Raw genomic sequence first — 20,394 nt, 5'->3', positions numbered from 1 at the left:
AAAAGAAAGAAAGAGGAAAAAAGGGAGGAAGGCAGGAAGGGAACTAGGAGACCTATTGGACTAAAAGTCACAGATGGAGTGTTAAGCCAACTCCGTATCATTAGCAATGACTGAAGAGCGTTGTATGTCATTGTTTTCTGTAGCAGAGATTTTGGGAAGTTTAAGTTATCAAGAAAGACTCATACCCCTCCTACTGAGCAAGGGCTCCACTGAATCCTTTGTGCAGTGATGGAAATACAAAGTTAAATAATGAAGAAGTACTCCAGCTGCGGGGAAGAAAGAAGGGCAGCCTTTTAAAGTATTCACTTAGTGTTGGCTGCAGGGAGGAAGGAGCAAAAGTATGTGCCTTCAATTCATACACCAGATGTTCCCATGAACAATCACTTTCAAGAAAGCTCTGCTTGTATGGAAGATAATTATTGTTGAGTTTAGAGTCTTAATAGCCATGGAAGCAAACTCCTGCAGGGGGGAGAATTTTCTATTGCTATGACAAGGCATGACATTTAGTCTTGAGGGACCCCACTGCATTGAGCATCTTATAAGCCACAATAACCCCCTACTTCAGCCACCCCATCTCCCAGGGGTCCCTTACTGTGGCTCACTACACAGGGACTATGACACTCAGATGTTTATATTAAGGAACCAGATCCCCTGCTCCTTCAGATAGATATCGTATTTAAAATGACCTAAGTGGCTTACATGTCTTATACCAATAGGCACTTTGAAACACAGAATGTGCCTGCAATCTTTGTTTTATGATCTGACCACAGAGGAATTGTAACTTAGGTCAGGTTTCCTAGGAGCAGAAACCAAGACAAGACTCTGCAGCATGTGGTGCATTTATTAAGAGACTACTCTAAGGGTCAGAATGAAGGCAGAGAAAGGAAGATGGAGACAGGGTTGAGTCAAGATGTCATCTTAAGTCTGGTTTTAAGCTTGTGCAACACTTTATAGCCTAGATCACTCCACAGCATTGCCCCATGAGGGGTTGGGATGTTATTTTTGAAGAGATGGAAAATCTCACAGCACGAGCTGTGAGACATTAGCAGCCTGTACTCATAAATGCTGGTGTTGAGCACATAGTTGCAGACAGAAGTGCAAACACAGTGAAGGGAGAGGCAGGAAATTGCCTTCCCACTCAGCTCTTTGTGATAGCTTTAAGCCAGTATATTAAATTCAATACAGAATAGGGTATCTCATTTGATACATATAATGAGCTGGTAAGAGAGGCCAGGTAGACATGAACTTTCTTCAGAACTGACTCCTGTTTTTTACAGATGGGAAGGTTCCCAGAGACACTGAATTACTGGATAAAGATAGCCAGATTATGTGAGAAGAGTAGGAATGAGAGCCTAGGGCACTCGTGACTTTGACACGCCTTTACTCTATCTCTCTGTGTCTTTCCTAGTAAAGGTGTACAGATGACAGAAAGACTACTGGCAGGACAGAAGACAGAAACTAGTAAAGCAGAGGCGATGAGGAAGCAAGGATGCTGGGATAGCTGAAACGGACTATTCAGGAAATCTCATATGTCATGGGCCCACTTCTGTTTGGGTTAGGATTTGAATGGATAAAGATGTGACAGCTCTTGTGCTAGTGGAATAGTCGCACAAAGCTCATGGAACTATCTACCCAATATCTGAATGGATATTGAGAGAGAGAAGAAGCCTACATCCCTAACCCAGAAACTCTCCAGTTCATAACTACTCAAAAATGAAAAACTAGTTTTCTTCAATGGAGTGTCAATGGGTATAAGGCAAGGCCTCATGCCCAATAGTAGATAGCCAAAATGAACCTAATGACATTTTTGGAGGTTCTCTGTCTCACAATGATTTGTTAGGGAATTTTTGTTGTTCCTTACAAGTCCTTTGCTTACAAGTCCTATACTATGATTTTTAGATGTGTGGGTTTTGGGGATTTCTGTGTGTCAGAATGGTGCATCTTTGCATTTATAGGTATTTCTGGAGCTTCTTGTTTGTTTTCTTCTGTTTGTTTTGTCCTATTTTGATTTGTTGGTTTTTACCTTTTCTAATTTTACTTTACCGATAAATATTTTGTTTTTGAGAAGCCTGTTTGGATTCTAATGAAAGAGAGAAAGAAAGGGTGGGTGGGGAAGTGAGAATGGTCTTGGAGGAGCTGGAGGAGAGGAAACCATAATCAGAGTATATTATATTTAAAATTTTATCTTCAATTAAAAAATAAAATAAGAAACTAACAGTTAAAAAGATATGGGAGTGTTCCAGGCATCCAAGAAGGATCTAGGGTATAATGTGTGGGCCATCTGACACAGGGGTAAACTTCTATATGCAAATATGTTTACATCCACAACACCCCAATGCAGGGTGACTTGAGAAATATGAATGATGAATTTGGCCCAGTTTAGATATATGTGAAGCCTCTTCCCCTGACAACCCAACCTATAAACTACAAGGAAAATCACAGGACGAAATGATACTATTTCATTGTCTGCTTGATACACCCAAGAACTGTCTGAAAAGGAGAAGCTCAACTAAGGGATTGCCCTGGTCAGACTGGCATGTGGGCATCTCTGTGAGGGGAAGTTGTCTCCATTGTTACTTGATAGAGACCACCGTGGCAACATTCTCTGAGAAGCTGGTTCCATATTGAACAAAAAAGCTTTCTCAATGTGAACCTAGGAGCAAGGCAGCCAGTAACATTCTTCCATAGTCTTCAGATTCCTGCCTTGAGCTCCTGACCAAACTCTCCACAATGATGGACTATGATCTGATGGTTTAAACTATGACTAAAGGTGCAGTCATCCAGAACTGGTGAGTGTATCTTGTTCTTATCTGGTTAAAGAAGCTTTGCAGATAGTGTAACTCAGAACTTGCAATAGGCACATGCTGGATTACTGCACAGACCCTGAGCCCAATGAGGTATGTCATGGGGAAGGAAAGAACTCACAAGAAATGCAAGTGAAGGATATAAATACAAGGCAGATAGTGTGATGATGGAATGCCAAGAGCTGCCAGAAGCATCCAGGATCTAAGAGAGAAAAACAGACTGAATCTCCCTCAGTCCAGCAGGAAACAACAATCTAACTAACACTTCGAGTTTGTACTTTCAATGCCTTGAACCATGACAAGGGTGAGCTATGTTGTTTTAAACCGTACAGGCTAGGTGATTTGTTATGGGCACTTTGAGGAACTGATATGCATGATGCTCCTTGGGAAACACTCTCCAACAGCAGTACCATTGCAACCCCACAGACTGGGTTTCTGAGCTGTCAAGGACTAAGTCATACAATAACATTCTAATCTAGAGTACATATTGGCTCCAATTTCCCTGAGGCCAGGGACCCCACACAGAAGGTTCCACTCTGGGTCTGTCAGTCATTATCCATCTGTGCTCAAAAGCATCCTGTTAAACCCAGCTAAGAACATCTTAGAGCCCCAGGGGATGGGCTCATATGACAAACTGGTCTTTATCCTATAAAGGTCTTTTTTACTGAACAATATAGCACGTGTTTTCAGTCTTCCTTGTATCAAAATGAAGAGACAAACCTGTTAGTCTAGGTTCACAGAGAAAGAATTTTTAAAAATTAAAAGAAAGAAACCAAATGCAAAATGCTTTTGTTTCATATGCCCAGGAACAAACTAGGGCTTTGGGACTCCATGAATCTCAGCAGTTAGCTTACAAAATGTAATCCAATCTTTTTAACTTCATGATATTTATTCATGTTGGTGGGTATAAGGAAAATAGTAAAAAAAAAAAAAAAGAAACTTCTGGTGAACAACTGAGAGAATGTTGTGTAATATACAAATATTTCTTTCCCCTCTGTCAGAGATATTTTGAGCCCTGTTGAGTTTCAACCGCTGTCACTGCCATTCACAAATTGAGATTAGGAAAGAAAAAAAAGAAGTGTTACTGGAAGAGAAGAAATGAATGGAATGGGTGGGGGAAGGCATCAGTAAGTAAGGAGGGAGAGGATAATTTCATTTTTAATAATCTAAGGATCCAAAAAGACACAAGAAAGTTGATGCATTGGTTGACGATAGCACTGTACTGAGGTGGCGGGGAAGAAAGATCTTGCTTAGTCTCCGTATTTGTTATGAAGAGGGAAACTGCTCTGCTGGCAAGGTTGGCTGCCTTTACCTATTCAGCACGCATCTGCAGCAGCCCGAAACCACCTCATGGGCCTGGCCTCACGCTACCCAACCCTAATTTTGCCTCCACAAAACTATCAGCTCTTCTTTGAGGCTTGACAAAAGAACAGGTGTAAACATTAGTGGGTAGGGATTTGGCATAAGGGCTGCATTTTCTAAATTTATTTGTTTCCTGATGGAAGTAGGGAAAACCTTGCCGAGTTGCTGAGTTGGCTCAAGTAAAGTCCCTATAGCAGAGGAGACAAAAGTGAAGCCTAGGGGATGGAGCCTTCCTGTGTCGTAGTGGGGACATGCTGTGTTCTGTCATACAGACGTCCTAGAAAATCAGAAAGATGGGTGGGGGTGGAGATAATGACTAGTTTTACTGAGTCTATCCTTTTCAAGCAGTGTTATTTTTTTTTTCACAAGAACAAGAAATTTGGAAACCCAATTTCTATAGTTAATACTGTAGTCAGAATCAATTCAGATCTACAGCACTTCAAAAGTTAAAATACTTTTGCGACAGTATGTTTCTACCCTGTGATGGGTCCGAATGTTGTGGGATGGGAAGGTTTATGTTAAGCCTGACAGCTCAGAGGAGGGAAGTGTGTCTCAGAGTACTTACATGAGTGGCAGTAAACACTCGTTAAAAGGATAGCCTGGAAATGAAAACCTATTTAGGGACCTGACCCTTTTCCAAAGCTAGTGAGGTTATTTGAGTCCTGCTGCCTCATAGTCCTAGGAGAGAGTGCCACATCTCTTCCTGTAGCCATCACCCAATGCCAGATTGAGGTAGGTGTTAAATCTTAGGGAAGAAAGTCGCTGGGAAGATTCCTGACTTTGTAGCATGTTTCTCAGCACCAGCGATGCTTTCCTCAAGCTATACTCCTCACCTCAGAGTTCATGAAAAAACTCTCACCATGTTTGATAACCACTTAAAACCTTAATTGGTGGTGTTCTGTTCCAACAGGCGTTAACAATAGCAAATTACTTATGGATGAGATGCTGCCAACAAAACTGCTAAACAAAAAGTTTCTCTACTTTTGTGAAAGGAGTAAGATGAAAGAATAGCAGAGAGCAATGTAAGAGCCATTTCCTTTGCCAAGAATCTTGCATAGTGATTTCCTGTATCTTTAATACTCACTGTGAAGGAGCTAAGTAATTATAGTTTCTTTTTTCCATTTGTACGGTCCAATAAACTATCTATTTTGTGGCAGATTTTATGCCACTAAAAGCCTTATTTCAAACCATGGTCCATCTTCGACCTATGGGTGTACCTTTCTTTCAAACTGTAGTTAATAATTGTATTGAAGAATAAACTCATTGTGTTTTCTTTTTAAAGCTTATTTAAAAAGAATTCTAGGGCAATATCTGGAAATCCCTTCGACCTGAGAACCATTGTATCTGTTTAATGTGACTTTCATTTTCATTTTTCTTCATAATTATGAAACCATTATATGATAATTTTAAAAAATCTTGAAGCATCAAAGAAAACATAAACACCATGATTGCAAAATAGGTCAACATTAGAAAAAGTATAGATTAATTTTAAATTTTATTTCCTACCATTTTTCAGCATGCCCCTTGATATCCCCATTCAACCTTCATCTTGCCAGGGAGATAAAGAAAAGGGACATTATAGAAAAGGGGAAATGGAAAAACATCAACATTTTTTTTAATGCCCTGAGCAAATGTAATTGTCTTTGAGAATTCTTCCTTATCTTTTACTACTACCTTTCCTCAAAAAAAAAAAAAAAAAGACTAGAGTTGTTTCTTCTTTGTTACCATTTCTACATTATCAAAGCACATTGTTCCCTGAGAGAGTTGATGAGCAACTGAAGATTGGATATTTATTAGAACACTTACATAAAATTTAAGTTCCAGGAGACCAAGGATGGGGTGTATTGTATTTATATCTGAAATTCTTATACTAACACAGTGACAGATATTTAATTCTTTTAGTCTCAAATGTCCAATAATACCTTACAAAGTCTCTTGATGGGCGTTTTAGTAGACAACCTGCCTCTAGCATCAATTCTGCATTCATAATCTTACTTGTTTACCTTCTTTGGTTATTCTTAAAGGAAGAGGATAAATTTCCTCCAGTTCAGACAATCTGAATGTCAATCTGATCATCTTTTTACCTCTATTCCTCAAGCCAGCACCTGATCAGTTTTGAATTTGCTGGCACGATGGTTTACTAAAGCATTGGCTGGCTCAAACAACAAATATTTTAGTAATTTTCAGTAAGGTAAAAGTCTGAGTTGAAATTGCCAGATGGTTGTATTCACTCATGTCTTCATGTGGCTATCACTTGGCACTCACGTCCTAACTTCCTGTTTTTTATGAAAACCTTTATTATATATATTTTTAATTTTGATGTTTGGAGACATGGTTTCTCTATGTAGCCTTCGCTGTCCTGAACTCACTTTGTAATCCAGGCTGGCCTTGAACGCGCAGCAACCCCCCTGCCTCTGTCTCCCTGAATGCTGGGATTACAGGCATGCACCACCATGCTCCACTCTTTTATTACGTTTTTATTAACTTATTTATGTGTGAAGCATGGTGTGTGTGTGTGTAGTGTGGTATGTGTGTATGTACATGAGTCCCATGCCACACATGTGATGGTTAGAGCACAACTTGCATGGATTCGGTTTTCTCCTGCTACCACATGAGTCCTTGGAATTGAACTCAGGTCCTCAGACTTGGTAGTATGTATCTTTACCCACTGAGCCACCTCGGTAGCTTCCCCTTCTTATAAATATACCATCAACATCGAATCATTTTAACTCAGTCACCACTTGAAAACCCAATCTTCAACCCCATTCTTACTCAGACGTGACAGGAATTGAGAGCTTTGATGCCTGAACTTTGGAGAACATACTCAGCTCACAACACTGGCTGGACTGCTGCAAAGACTTGTTAGCTACACATCACTACTGAGAGGCTTGTCTTGGAGTTTGTATCATTAGCCACGTGAAATCAGAAGACATGACTAGGATCCCCTCATCCTGGAGGCAGCTTCTGATGAGATGCTATGAGGAAAATGGTTCATGTCTGCTTTAATGCATGCCTCTTTCCAGGCTTCATTCTACAAACATGACTTAATGCCATGACTGCCTGATATCTTCCTAAGAACTTCTTTCATGTTTGAAGTAGTCAAGGAAGGTGTCTCTTTTCCACAATCAAGAACACCAAGAGATACAATATTTTAAACATCTTCTTAAAAGTCTTTGGAGCTTTGCTCACTGACCTGTGTAGGCACCCATCACCCTAGTAAAAAGCCCCCAAAGACTTCAAAGAAGAAAGTAGATTCCTACAAACAGTTTGGGGGAGGGAGGTGTCAGGGAATTAGATGATCATTCATTGACCATGATCTGAAGGGGTAAAGTAATTCAAGTGTACATTGAGGGAACACAGACACAGTCACTGACTGGATAAAAACTTTCTATGAATTCTAAATTAAGCTGACTATGCATGCCTTTTGCTTGCATATACACATTTCTATGGCTATTTTTCTTAAAGGAGCTATTGATAGTCCTCTGTTCACCCTCAACTGTGTTCCAGTTTAGGTAATAAATAATATATATTTTTTGAAAATGTGTCTTGATCACCAGTGTATCCCCCTAGACCCACAAAAGGAGCTCACATGAATAGTGAAATATGTATATGTAATTCCTCCTCTCTATTCTGGGGGATCCAGGAGATTTTGGAAGGATGGCTTTGTTCTGTGAATAGTTCCTGTATGGAAAGGAAATGAGAGGTTGGAGCTTTTCCATATTTTTGTTATCACTGATGGGAATGATGCCTGCCTATTTAAGAAAGATACATTTCATTGCAAGATGTGAAGCCCACCTGTTGTTATGAGCTCTGCCAATATTAGAGCTACACTGGGCTCAGTTTTTCATTTTCCTATCTGCCGTCCCTATGCTTACTGCCTAGATGAGTCTCCCAACTTGATCAGTAGGCAACCAACATACCACTAATTAGGACGCACAAGGCATAGCAGGGAATGATTAGCTCATGATGAGCACACACTGCCTCCAGTTGCCTTGTTACCATTATAAATAGATTAGAAATCTGGGGAGCATCTGTATTTTTCCCTCACGGAGGAGGATCTGAAATTGACATGTTGAAAAGAGAATGTGTCAAGTAGAGCTTTCTAATTGACAAAGATTAACTTTATTTCTCAGTATCCCTCCTTCAAAAAGTTCCAGCTGTTGATAGAAGAGATCCAGCGATCTTCTAATTGAACCATATCATTATGGAAGGACAGGATGAGAAAATCATTCTAGCACTCCAAGAAACAGGTGCATTGTTCATGGAGACAATCATGTGATTCCCAGATAATTCTGTCCAGAAACTAAAATAGTAAACTGAGGATGAGAGAAACAATTCTGCCTTCTCTCTGCTGCCATGGCTCCTTTCTTTCTCTTCTCACCCATCACAGTTGAGCGGGCTATTCACTCCCGCCAGTTCCTGATCACCGACAGCTGTGATCATTTGTAAGCAAGATAAACACAAGAACCACATCTTAAGAATCCAAAAGAGGAGGAATCTGGTCTCCCTCATGGGACACTTTGGACACAGGTGACATAGGTTCAGACATCGCTTCTCTGGGGATGAGATCCCAAGTTATTTGGGAATCACATCACTGAGGGTCCCAAATTATGTGGTTAATCTCATAGCTGCAAACATCATCACTCCTCAGAGACTAGGCAGTAATGACAGAGGCATGTGAGGCTGTCATTATCTAGTTCCCTGTTCTTGACGACATTTTGAAAAGGATTTTCATTTTCTTTGCACAGCCTGGGTCAACTCCTCCCAAGCTGGTACTGGTACTCTGTGATCACCTGATCTCCATGCCAGGCTCTAAAAATAGTACACTCCCACAAAATGTTATGTTATTTTATTTTTTCTCAAAGTTTGTGAAGAAGGGACATACCCACTGAGTGTTAGAGAGGTTCTGAGAGATTCCAGAACTTGGGGTAACAGCAAGATCATTTCATGAGAAGCTTTAAGAAGCAAGTTTCATCACAAATGCCTGAGCTCAGACTTATGAACAAGGAGCATCACGCTGTTTTTGTCCCATTGATACGGCTGTCTCTGGGTGCACTCACAAGTTAAGAATGAGCAAATTTTAGAATCTGTGAGGCTTTGAACTTTTTTGTTCTGCCATCCCTGACATCCCATTGAGGGGAGCCCATCTCCAGCCCCTTTCATGTAGTATACGCAAAGTAAAATCAATTATATTAGGAAAGAAAGCAACTTTGTGGATCAGTGTGTGGCCATGTATCTTAAACAAAATTCTGTTCACTTTTTGAGAAAGATCCCAATATGTTTTTCTCATATTTCTGATTTTCCTCCTTGTGGTACAGTCCAACAAAGAAAAAGGTTAGATAATTTTTAAACTGTTATAGTAGATACTTGGGAAGTCATGATGGGCTGCCTCTGGTTACCCTTAGCAGTGCTAGGAAAACAGAAGAAATTTGGCAGGATCTCATGTGTGTCAGGATGTGATGTTCCTATTTTATGTGTTATGTTTCTGGCCTTTTCCCCTTTGAACATCACCAACCTCTTTAAAGGCGAGTAGCAAGCATATGAGGCTTGGACCAGAATATTTGCTGAGCAGCTTTATTTAAGTTCATAGGGGAGGAGTCAAGAGCATCCGGCCACAGACTGCCAAAAAACTGTGTTTGAAAGGCAACAGAACAAGGGGTGCTAGGAGCTGCTAAATGGTGAACACACACAGGGAGTTATGTGCTAATTGCTCTGCACGTTGTAAACATGGAAGCCATACTAGCATACAGCCAGGTTGTCTGGTGATACAATAGTGAAAATGGAGGCTTGCAATTTCAAGGAGGTGTGGGGTGGATCTAACTCTGCAGTATTATAAGAAACATGGACTGTAGATGTGCTCTGATTTTATATGTAAAAATAGGAGAGTCACATTCCTCATTGAGTTTCAGTTTATCCTTTTCAGTGCTAGAAGTTCCTTTATCATGTCTATGCCTATAAGCTTGCAACACTTTGGAAACTGGAAATGTGCTTTTCATTTTCCTGATGATCCACACATCAGTAACCAGGCCATGAAGTTGTATAGTGGTATGCACTGTGTGTGTGTGTGTGTGTGTGTCTGTGTGTGTGTGTGTGTGTGTGTGTAAAACTTGGAGATCTCCTAACTTGTGGCTCAAAGATCTCTGTAAGGAATAGTCCACTGATACACTAACTTGCACTTGTCCTACCTCAGATAACACATTTGGATTACTCTCGATATTTCACTCTTTGTCTGAGAAGAAAGGGACAAACCCGGAAGCTGTTCTCACATCTGTTGATGAACTTCTATCAGGAACCAGGAGCTAGAACTCCTACCCATCCCGTCTCTGAGCTATTTCAGTGGCAGAGAAAGCTGGGGTTTGTCAACTTCCATGTACATGAGAATCCAGAGAGTCTGCTGATGGAGTTGACAGCTCGGCTCCAGCACCTCAGTGTGTCTTCAGGCTTTACTATTGGGACTAGAATAGCCTTAGAGATTGCCATTGTAGGACAAAGAGATTCTTCAACATTGAGAATCTATCACGGAAACAGTAGAACCTACCACCCTCTCTGCTCTTTGCCTTTCCCTCTGTCTACTCCTGGGAAATCAGACTCATGCTGCTAGTGATTACAGAGTCTCTGTTCTTAGCCATCGACCAAGTGGCTTGACTCAAAGGTTTCACTGTCATCAGTTCACTTTGGTTTGTTGTTAATCTGGGGGAGCAACTTCATTGATGCAGACATAAAATAAACAGGAGAACTCAGCCTCCAGTGGGAAGCAACACCTTGTCAATGAGGTGGGATTTTAGACTCTTTACACCAAATTCAAAATTCTTTGAAGAAGCATAACCATGTTCAATTATAAACTGATAGGCTGAAACGCCCACTGATTTTTGTGGAGATTCCCTAAGGAACAGTCTTGATATTTGATGAAGTAAAGAAACCACATAACCTCACAACCTGGGGCACTGAGTAGGTAGTTTGGTGAGAAAACACTAGGTTAAGTATGTGTAGAACTCTAAATTCAATCCTCAGGCTGCACAAAAGAAATGCAAAGATGAGTATGACTCAAGAAAAATTATATCAAGAATTATGCATAACTTCTCAATATAGGGACATCAAAAGAAAACCACATTTGCCTAATCCGTTATCTTTAAGTATAATTCCAAAATAGCTGATTAGTTCTCAAAACATGAAGTGTATTGTTGGCCAAATCTTTCTGGTTTCTTGGGTTTCTGAGATCATCAGAAACATGTCAGATATTTTACACAATGAAGATATATAAATATCCCACTTGCATTCCTAATGTAGGGTATAGTTCGCATGCCCTGAAGAACCCAATGTGGACAAGAGGATCACCTACCCATCCAAGGACCAAGAAAAATATTTGAAGTTGGTGCTCCACACCATACTGCTAGCAGGAAGTAGATAAAAGAACCTATTTTTCCCCAGTTGTCCTTACTCCTGTTTACATCTTGTAGTGGTTGTGAATGCAATGCCCTGCATAGGCTCCTATTTATTTGAATCCTCAGTCAGCAGTCGGTGAAACTATTTGGGAAGGATATGGAGGTATGGCATGGTCGAAAGAGGTATGTCACTGGGGGGTGGGCTTTGAGGTTTCACCAGCCAACTCCATGCCTAGTTAGCTCTCTTTCTCCCATTCCTATAAACCAGAGTGTAAGTGTTCTCTTTCTGCCTCATGCTTGTAGATCCAAGGTAAGCTCTTGTTACTGTTATAGCACCAGGCTTGCCTGCCTGCCTGCTGCCATGCTTCTGTCAGAAGGATCATGGACTCCAACCTTCAGGAACTACAACCCTCCATATTCAATAATTTCTATTATGCATTGCCTTGGACAAAGTGTCTCTTCACAGCAACAGAAAAGTAACGAAGTAATATTTTCAAGACCTGAGTGGCAGTTCCAGATCAACCACCCTTTGCCGTTACCAAGATCTGTACTTGAAGACTTGGCCTCCTTTTCAGGTTTGAATAACAAACATGGATACTGATTTAAATAGACCATTTAACAGAAGCTCCACTAGGGCTCTCGAAAATAAACATGTCTAGCAAATTACTATTGTTCTAATTTGTTGATTCCCTCCCTGTACTGGCAATATTTATCCACAGCTCACTCTATATTATGCAGTAGTAACTACCAACACAGGAGGAAGAGTATATATCCTTAGGCCTTGATGCTGGACACGGCAATGTGAGCAACTGCAAGAAGGCTGACAAAAAGAGTAAACAGGCACGACAGAGTTCACCGTGTTTCCTGGGGAATTCTGCAGTTCTCTCCCAGAGCAGACACAGAGCACCTGAAGCCAGCACCCAGGGAGGTCCAGCAGAGCTGCAGGCCCTGACATCACCAAACCAGAACCTACCCAAAGACTCACGAACAAAAGATCCACACGTGTTCTGGTAAGCCTTTCCTGTTTTGGTGGGGGTGAGGTGGCTATGTCCACTATTGCAGCAATGTCTTATGGATACAGAACGTCAAAAAAGAAAATCACTGAAAGAGCATTCTCTGTCAAGTATGTAGCTTTGATGTACAAAAATACATTTATTTTCAACAATTTCAAAACCACTGTCTTTTTTACAGTAGAAATATTCAAATGGAACAATAAAACCAAGAACAGTATATGTACATATACTGTGTATATATATAGATATGACTCATGCGCTGTATTCCAGTGTCTAGTACACATATTGCAATTGTCTGCCCCATTTAACCCTTGAAATGAAAAGACGGATCTTTAGAAATGCTTCTAATTCCCATCAAATGCTGTAGCCAGCTAGATTTCTCTATCATATTCTCTCTGTCTCACAAAGAAGAATATGAACAGCATCCCATGAAAGTTAACAGGTACAAAATGTGGCCTTTCCTCCCATATATATATATATATATATACACAGTATATCATTCTTTGAAACAAGTGTGCCCAGGCAGAGCCTGAAAATGAAAACGATGCTTACAGCATGGTGTAAAGTGATCCTACTGAAAAGAATTGGCATGTTAAACACGTGGAGGGGCTGAGGTGCTGGGAAAGCAAATACAGGCTTTGAAACCAATCACCCCAGAGGCAAGAGAACTACCTTAAGGAAACTGAAGGCAGACGTCTGACTTTAAGGAAGTTGTGTATCTCTGACAAGCAAATAGCGCAGCTTTGCTAAAAATCATTCTGGCTAACATCATTAAAGACTAGACCTCTGTTTGGCCCGCAGGGTTTGCACAGTCGGGGTTCCACAAGCGTCACCTTGCTTCCATCCCTCTGCCTCTCGTCATGGAAATAGATGTTCACTGGACTTCATAGAATGCCCAGGGACCGTTCTGAGCTCAGAACAGCTGTGGAGCTCACCACGAGCAATGCACATATCCATGGAATCCAATTAGAAATCAGCACCGGTGTCTTTAGATTCCTTGCTGCTTTGCTTTACGTAGGACTGCTTTTTCAGGCTGAGAAATACCTTTTTACTTTCCTTTCTGGGAGAAAGGCTTATCTCCCAACTGCGTTTTAGTCTGAAGCCTCTACTTCTTCCATGTTATATCAGGAAGAAAAACAACCTCCGTGTTCTTGGATGCCACTGAAGTCTTTCCTTTGTCAATTGCCCCAAAGAAGCCCTCCCCACCCCCTGTAGATACATAAGCATAAACCAGCTATGGTGTGGACAGAGACTCGAGAGTTGAGTGTGACAGACAGCTGGAGAGCATCCAGAATCCAACACATCAATCAGGCTGGGGGGCGGTCAGCTCTGAAGGCGAGTGCAGAAGCCAACACACACATCTTTCTTTTTTTTCTGTTTTCTTTTTTACTAAACATTAAATTATTTCTTAGGAAATAAAAAGCTATTTACATTGTAGTTATATACAATACGCCATCTGTAGCCTCGGTTTCGGCATGCACGAGGCAGGGCCTTTTGGAAAGGTGTGCGTGCCTTTGGCAGCTACGTCCACTCCCCCTCAACCTACATCCTGCAATTGAACTGGGGAATGGTCTGGGTTGTATGTGTATGTGTTGCGGAGCGTGACAAGGAGGAAGTCAACAAAACCCAACTCAAAAAAAAAAGACAGAAGGACACAAGAAGGAGTTTGCTCTCCTGGAAGCAGAGGAAAGCAAGGAGCCTGTGGGAAGATGCTCTCTTAACACAAGTAAAACCACACATTCCTTCATACCATTATGGTCAACTAAGAAAGCCTTTTTTTTTTTTCCTCCAAAAGCTAAGCATCTGCCTCTGATTTGTGAAGGGACCCTTGGTAAACAAAAGGTAAAAAAGACATTTTCATTTTTCCATAATAATAGTAATAATAGTCATCAAAAATAAAAAGTCAGGAAGGTGGTTGCCCACGTGGCTTCTTGGTTACACACTAGTACAGTTGGGGATTTCCTTTGTGCTCTCACTGTTTGCGATGGTGGCGATGCTTCCTGCAGAGAGAAGAGACACAGAGAGGAAACAGAGGTGAGCTCTACGAGGGTGGCGAGTCTTTTCATTGACTGCCAAGTAACGACCGGCCTGGAACAGGTTACAATATGTTTTAATCAAGCAGGGCATCTGGATATTTCTACCAGTCTGCAAGCTTCTCATCCACCTCCTATAATGGCAGGTAGGCAGGACCGATAGACTGATAGTCATCTTATATTGTACTGATCGTTGCTGCAATAGCTGGCATGTAGCAGACACTATGGAGCGGGTGCTGTACTAATTCATCACATTCTTCAACGAGCAGAACAATTTCAAACAGATTTCCCGTCAGTGTATGATAAACAGAATCCTGGTGTAACTATTCCCAACTTACAGTGGAGGAATGTGTGGTGCTGAGCACTCAAACAGCTCACAGATTGGTCAAGGGAAAAAGGTAGTCCATTCCACGCTCTGCATTCATGCTAGTGTTGTGAAAAACTTGTACTTCAGGTTTATAGGCTTAAAAAAAAGCCCAATAGCAATGGATAATTGACTTCCCCCTCCACTGGGACATCCATGTTTCCAATCTTTATTAAATTCTAATGGAAAATATATATATATATAGTCTGTCAATTTCATTTGGCTAGAGGTGGCAAATGAATTTTAAAAGAAGATTGTGTCACTGTAGCCAGTTACTTTCCCAAGACTTGCAGTCACACACAATGCCGGCTAATGACAGAATATTGAGAGGACAGAGGCCTCTGAGCATGGTGGCACAGGCACACGTACCTATGACCCGCGTGTCCAGCTCTTTGTCCAGCAGCTCCTCAGGCTCGGTGAAGTCACTGAGTGTAATTTTGGGGGCGTTTTCACTTTGGCTCACTGACCCAATCATCTCCTGCTCCTTATCATGTTGGACCTGAGCATAGATATTAATCCAGGGGATTTTCCTACATGAGGTAGGGACAAAATCATAGTGAGCTAAAAGGGCATGCTGATGTGAGCAAGAAGTCCTGGCAGACGAGGGGAGACAGAGTTATTAATAGGAAAAGCCAGTGTCAGGAGAAAGGCCAGGTCACACAAGATACTGAGGCCAAGGGTGCAAGGCTAGTCAGAGACCAAGACGTCCAGGTGAGATGTTACCCACAGAACTTCCTCTAACAGAAAGCAATGGTGTTGATAAGTTACTCAGTAAAATCTGAAAACATTTGCCTGTTATTACATTCTTTAAGTAGCTGGACTCTGAGATTGCACAGAGTACAGTGACATCTTTCCCTAAGTTGGCATGCATGCAATTAATTCCTCTTGCCCTATTTTATAACAGCCCAAAATAACACACTCATTGTTATACTTTTAGAGCAACAAACATGGGTCAAATATATGATATATTTTGATAGTTTCCATCTCTGCTTAATGGTAATAACAGTAGCTTCATTTTAGGATTGAGAATGTGTTAAGGGAAGGATTAAAAGAGACCAAATAACTTCCTATGGAAGTCATAAAAGGAGTAGTGTGGAGACATGGGACAGCCAGGTTAAGAATGGGAGAAGGAAAGTTCAGACTGAAATCTTACTGCAACTGACTTTTCCCTCCATTCCACTTCCATGATCTACCCCACTCTCTGTCAGTCTTGGGAGGCTCCTCTCCACAATTGGAATCCAGCGCTCCCTATATGCATATGTTGACAATGTTCAACCATGGTCTCAGCAAAATGTGAACTGTGACTTCATAGATCCAAACTGGATGGATTTGGGATCTTTGTTCTGCCAAGTTCTCAGGAGAGGCCAATACCAGTGCCACTGGGTGCCTATAATCCAAACACTCATCTGTGAGAATCTAAAGAAAAGCCTTTTTCCCTAGTGACTTGATATTGAGCCAACATTTCCCCCTGTCTGTATAAGGCACATATGGTTTTCATAGTGATGTTTTATCTGTGTCCTTCAGAATTTGGCTTAAGCATCATTTCTGAGGCTCCTCTGATCCCTCATTTCTCTTGTTAAATGTGTCTTTTAAGACCAGGTCTATAAAGCTGGTAAGATATAAGCCGGTAAGATATAGTAGTTGATGTTTACTGACTCGTTTTTCTGTTATTCTCACTAGGTTAAAAGCTTTATACAGGCAAGGTCTAAGTGTGCTATGTTCATAGATATGCCATTAGAACAAAGTTCCATATCTTAGGCATGTACTAAATGAATGAATAAGATATCCAAAGCCTGTGCTCTATCTATTCTGCTAGAATGGTTTTCAATACAGAGACTGAATTTTTATGTATTTCTTACCTCATTGAATTGTGGGGATGTTGAACTAAGTTTTACAATGTCAGAAAGCCAGTAAATGTCTTCTAATGTCTACTCTAACCCAGCATACTCAAATACATTCCTAAAGGTCCATCTCTCTCTTGCCCTAGTTTCAATCAACAGGATTTTCACACTTTTATCTTCTTCATTCTATTCCAACCCCAAAGGAGGCCAAAGGTGGTGATAGTTAATAAAGTTTGCCAGGATAGCTCAAAGAAAACTCTGAAAGTAAGTTTTAAACACAAACTTGTCTCTACCTTTCCTCTATGATCATTCTCATGATTTTGTTTTCTTTCCATACATGAAAGTTATGCCCTCTTGTTTCCCATTGGCCTGTGTGGTCTGGTGTTCTGGACTGGGCTACCTTTGTACTAGTCTATCAGTGCAACCCACTTTATGATACCTTTAAAATATGAGATATCTATGAGGCAAAATCCTGTACCCTTTATGAATGTACAGAATTGAAAACTCAGGGGTTGTAGTATCACCTCAGTGGCTGGAAGTGCTTCAAGAAGTGCAGCATTCAAGAAGCTCTGGGTTCATTCTCCAGCATCACATAAAGTGGCTATAAGGTCTGTAATTTAAGCACTTGGGAGATACTTGCATGACAATCAGTTCAAGGTCATCCTCAGCTAAATAATATTTTTGATGCAAGACTGGTATAAAGGGAAAAAAGAAAATGAAGAGAGAAAAATTAGATAGATAGATAGATAGATAGATAGATAGATAGATAGATAGATGATATACTGGTAGATAAATAGTTGATAGGTAGATGATAGTTGAGTGATAGATAATAGATAGGTGAGAGAGGACATGATAGATGGACAGATAGGCAGAAAGATGATAGATAGATAGATAGATAGATAGATAGATAGATAGATAGACAGATAGATAATATAGATATACTTAGTTGACCTATAACTTTAATTTTTAACTAAATACAGATATAGATAGCCTCTAATCAGAAAACTAAAATCACTTATGAATGTTAAGTTCAACTGTAATATTACTATTCACTAGGTCTGGACAGTCAAACCATACCTGATCATACAGACATGCATACTTCAGAGTTGTTAGAATCTGGTATCTACCTTTCTGCTTAGCAAAAGGCACCTGTGAATGTTTACACTCATTAGGCCTTACAATGACTGCTCACTTTATTTCAATCCCTGAAAATATACATGTTTTCATCTTTAATAGATTACTGGAAGGGACTAACTTTGACATCATAATTTGCAACATTATAAAAAGCTGTCAAGATGATTTTCATTGCTTAACACATCCACATGTGGAACTTTTAAAGATGTCAGTCAAATCCGCACTCTGTTTCCATAAAGAGACCACGGGATGTTTCGTGGGACATATATCCATATAGGTTTAAGTAGGAGGAATAAGATGGGGATGCCCAAGTATCCTAAAAAAGCAGGCAAACAAACAAAATCCTGGTACCATTTATATTCATTTGATCTAGCTATGAGGAAAGCAGACTTTGAACTATAATGAAAGACCTATTAAAAAAAAAAAAGTAGAAAGAAATGTAAGGGCTCTAACATTTTCTTGAATAACCAGAGAAAAACATATACAATGACAGATATCAGGTCTTGTTAGAGATTTTTCAGAAAGTAAAAATGATTTTTAACTATATTGTTAAGGTGTCCAGAAATAACATTCATTATCTATGAGGCAGATGGGATGTGAGAGGCAAGGTGATATTTACTTGAAGGATGTTTGAGGATCCTACTTCACTCTCCTTTTTTAACATTGTTGGGTGGTTTTTTGATACATAGAACACAGAACACACTCAATATGTATTTGTTTAATAAATCAACATTTAAGTTAGTTTGTGCTGGTAGCCATAAAGAGAAAATTTGGCTTGTATAAACAGCATAGCCAATATTCCAGAAATAAAAATGAAACTGTCCCATTACCTTGTCTGAGCTGTTTACCAGTGCTCTCTAGCCAGGTGTAACTATTTGTATTTTCATTAAAGTCAAAACTAAAAACTGAGTTCCTCTGTCATACTAGGGGCTGCCATTTCAATACAGATTATGATGCATGCCTATAATTACAGAGAACTCTATTGGATGGCAATAAATAAGGCAGAGGAGAGGAGGAGATCCAGGAAGCAGAGCCTGACCTTTACTTGTTTGCTAGCTGGTCATGCCCTGCAAAGCCACCATTGGGATGCTACAAGATGGGGAGAAAAGAAAAGTTCAGAGAAATCAAAGAAAAATCAGCAGAGTATCAACCACAGGCCTGGAGCACTGGGAGAAAAACATTAAGAAATGTGGGCTAGGAGAGCAAAAGTTACATTTTAGCTTAATGCTGTTTATCCAGTATGACTGGAACTAATCCACTGTCAGAGGCAGGAAGTTCTAGCTGATAACAGAGAAATACAAAGCAGAGTAACTTTGAGATGTCATTATATAGGTGGACTCATATATGAAAGTCTACAAGTTAGAGTTGTTACAGGAAAGCTGGGTGTCTGGGGAGTTTAGGAACTTTTATACAACTAGAGAAAAGTTCTAATCTACAAGTTATCTTGCTTTAATTTAGAGATGTTTGACAAACAAAATTTCTTCTTGCAAGATTTCTATTCACCCTCACCTCCATGCACTGTGGAACTGAATTCTAGGACAAGACAGGATACATTTTGTCCCATTGATATTCACCCCCTGCTCCAGATCTGTACATTCCTTACAACCCAAAAATTCTCACAAACAAATCTTTGGAGGACTAATATTCTTTTTTGAATATAATTTAAGTACATCCATAAAATGGTGTTTTCTTTCCTTATTAAACATTTTCTCTTTAATTATACTCTAAGAGCTTTTCCCGTATTAAAAGCAAACAGGAGCAGATGAGTTGACCCACCTTGAAACAAAAGCACATGAATTCACAGTCAGGTTTGTAAATCCACTAACAAAGTAAACCCAACCTGCCTTTCCAGTGAGCCTGAGAGAGAGTTGAGAAATTCTCACCCTTGTGGTTAACAATAAGCTTTATACAGAATAAAAAAGATGTTTCAAGCAATTGAAATATCAACTAGAGAAAAAAATGGAGAGAAGAGTAAAACCACCCACCATTACCCCCTGTGCAATCCACAAAGATTGTCTTCTGGGCCTGGAAACACTCCCAGACCAAGATACGCTTTAAACACTCGCACAATTAGTAGTGTTATTTTATTTTTCCCAGGCATCCCAAAAAGTATGTCCCTTAATCATAATTTTTGAGAGTCTATTATATTACCTGTCAGTTTATGGCCCATAGGCATCACTGGAACACACAGTCTCTGGATCTTTGTTATGGTGATACCTCAGTTTTCTTGGCTAGTTAACTAGTTAACATATGCTAGTTATAGCTGTTGATACGTTTAATTCACACACCCAAACCATAAGATGTTGTTGCTTTTTACATCTTACAAATAAGGAAACAAAGGTTTGGAGATATAAAAACAGTTACTCGGGGTCTAAGTGCCAGAAGTGAAACCAAAACCATCTCATTTCAGTGTTTATAATCTGAGTCAGGAAACCTTTTTGGAGGTTCACATAATTTGAAT

The 20,394-nt window shown here is 40.1% G+C and overlaps 1 protein-coding gene across 1 annotated transcript in view; it reads right to left on the bottom strand.

Annotated features, from left to right (window-relative positions):
• Window positions 1–13,562: 13,562 nt before the first annotated feature.
• Sorcs3 (sortilin related VPS10 domain containing receptor 3) overlaps window positions 13,563–20,394 on the bottom strand; it is a 604,602-nt gene continuing 597,770 nt past the window's right edge. The window contains exons 26-27 of the mRNA XM_060390926.1: window positions 15,328–15,488; window positions 13,563–14,561 (exon numbers count right to left, since the gene is read on the bottom strand). Of these exons, the coding sequence (XP_060246909.1) occupies window positions 14,497–14,561; window positions 15,328–15,488 (226 nt within the window). The 3' untranslated portion in view covers window positions 13,563–14,496. The remainder of the gene's footprint in view (window positions 14,562–15,327; window positions 15,489–20,394) is intronic.

The sequence above is a fragment of the Meriones unguiculatus genome, chromosome 1, assembly GCF_030254825.1.
Source record: "Meriones unguiculatus strain TT.TT164.6M chromosome 1, Bangor_MerUng_6.1, whole genome shotgun sequence".
In the NCBI taxonomy this organism is placed as follows: Eukaryota; Metazoa; Chordata; class Mammalia; order Rodentia; family Muridae; genus Meriones; species Meriones unguiculatus.
This window is presented reverse-complemented; position numbering and strand designations above follow the sequence as displayed.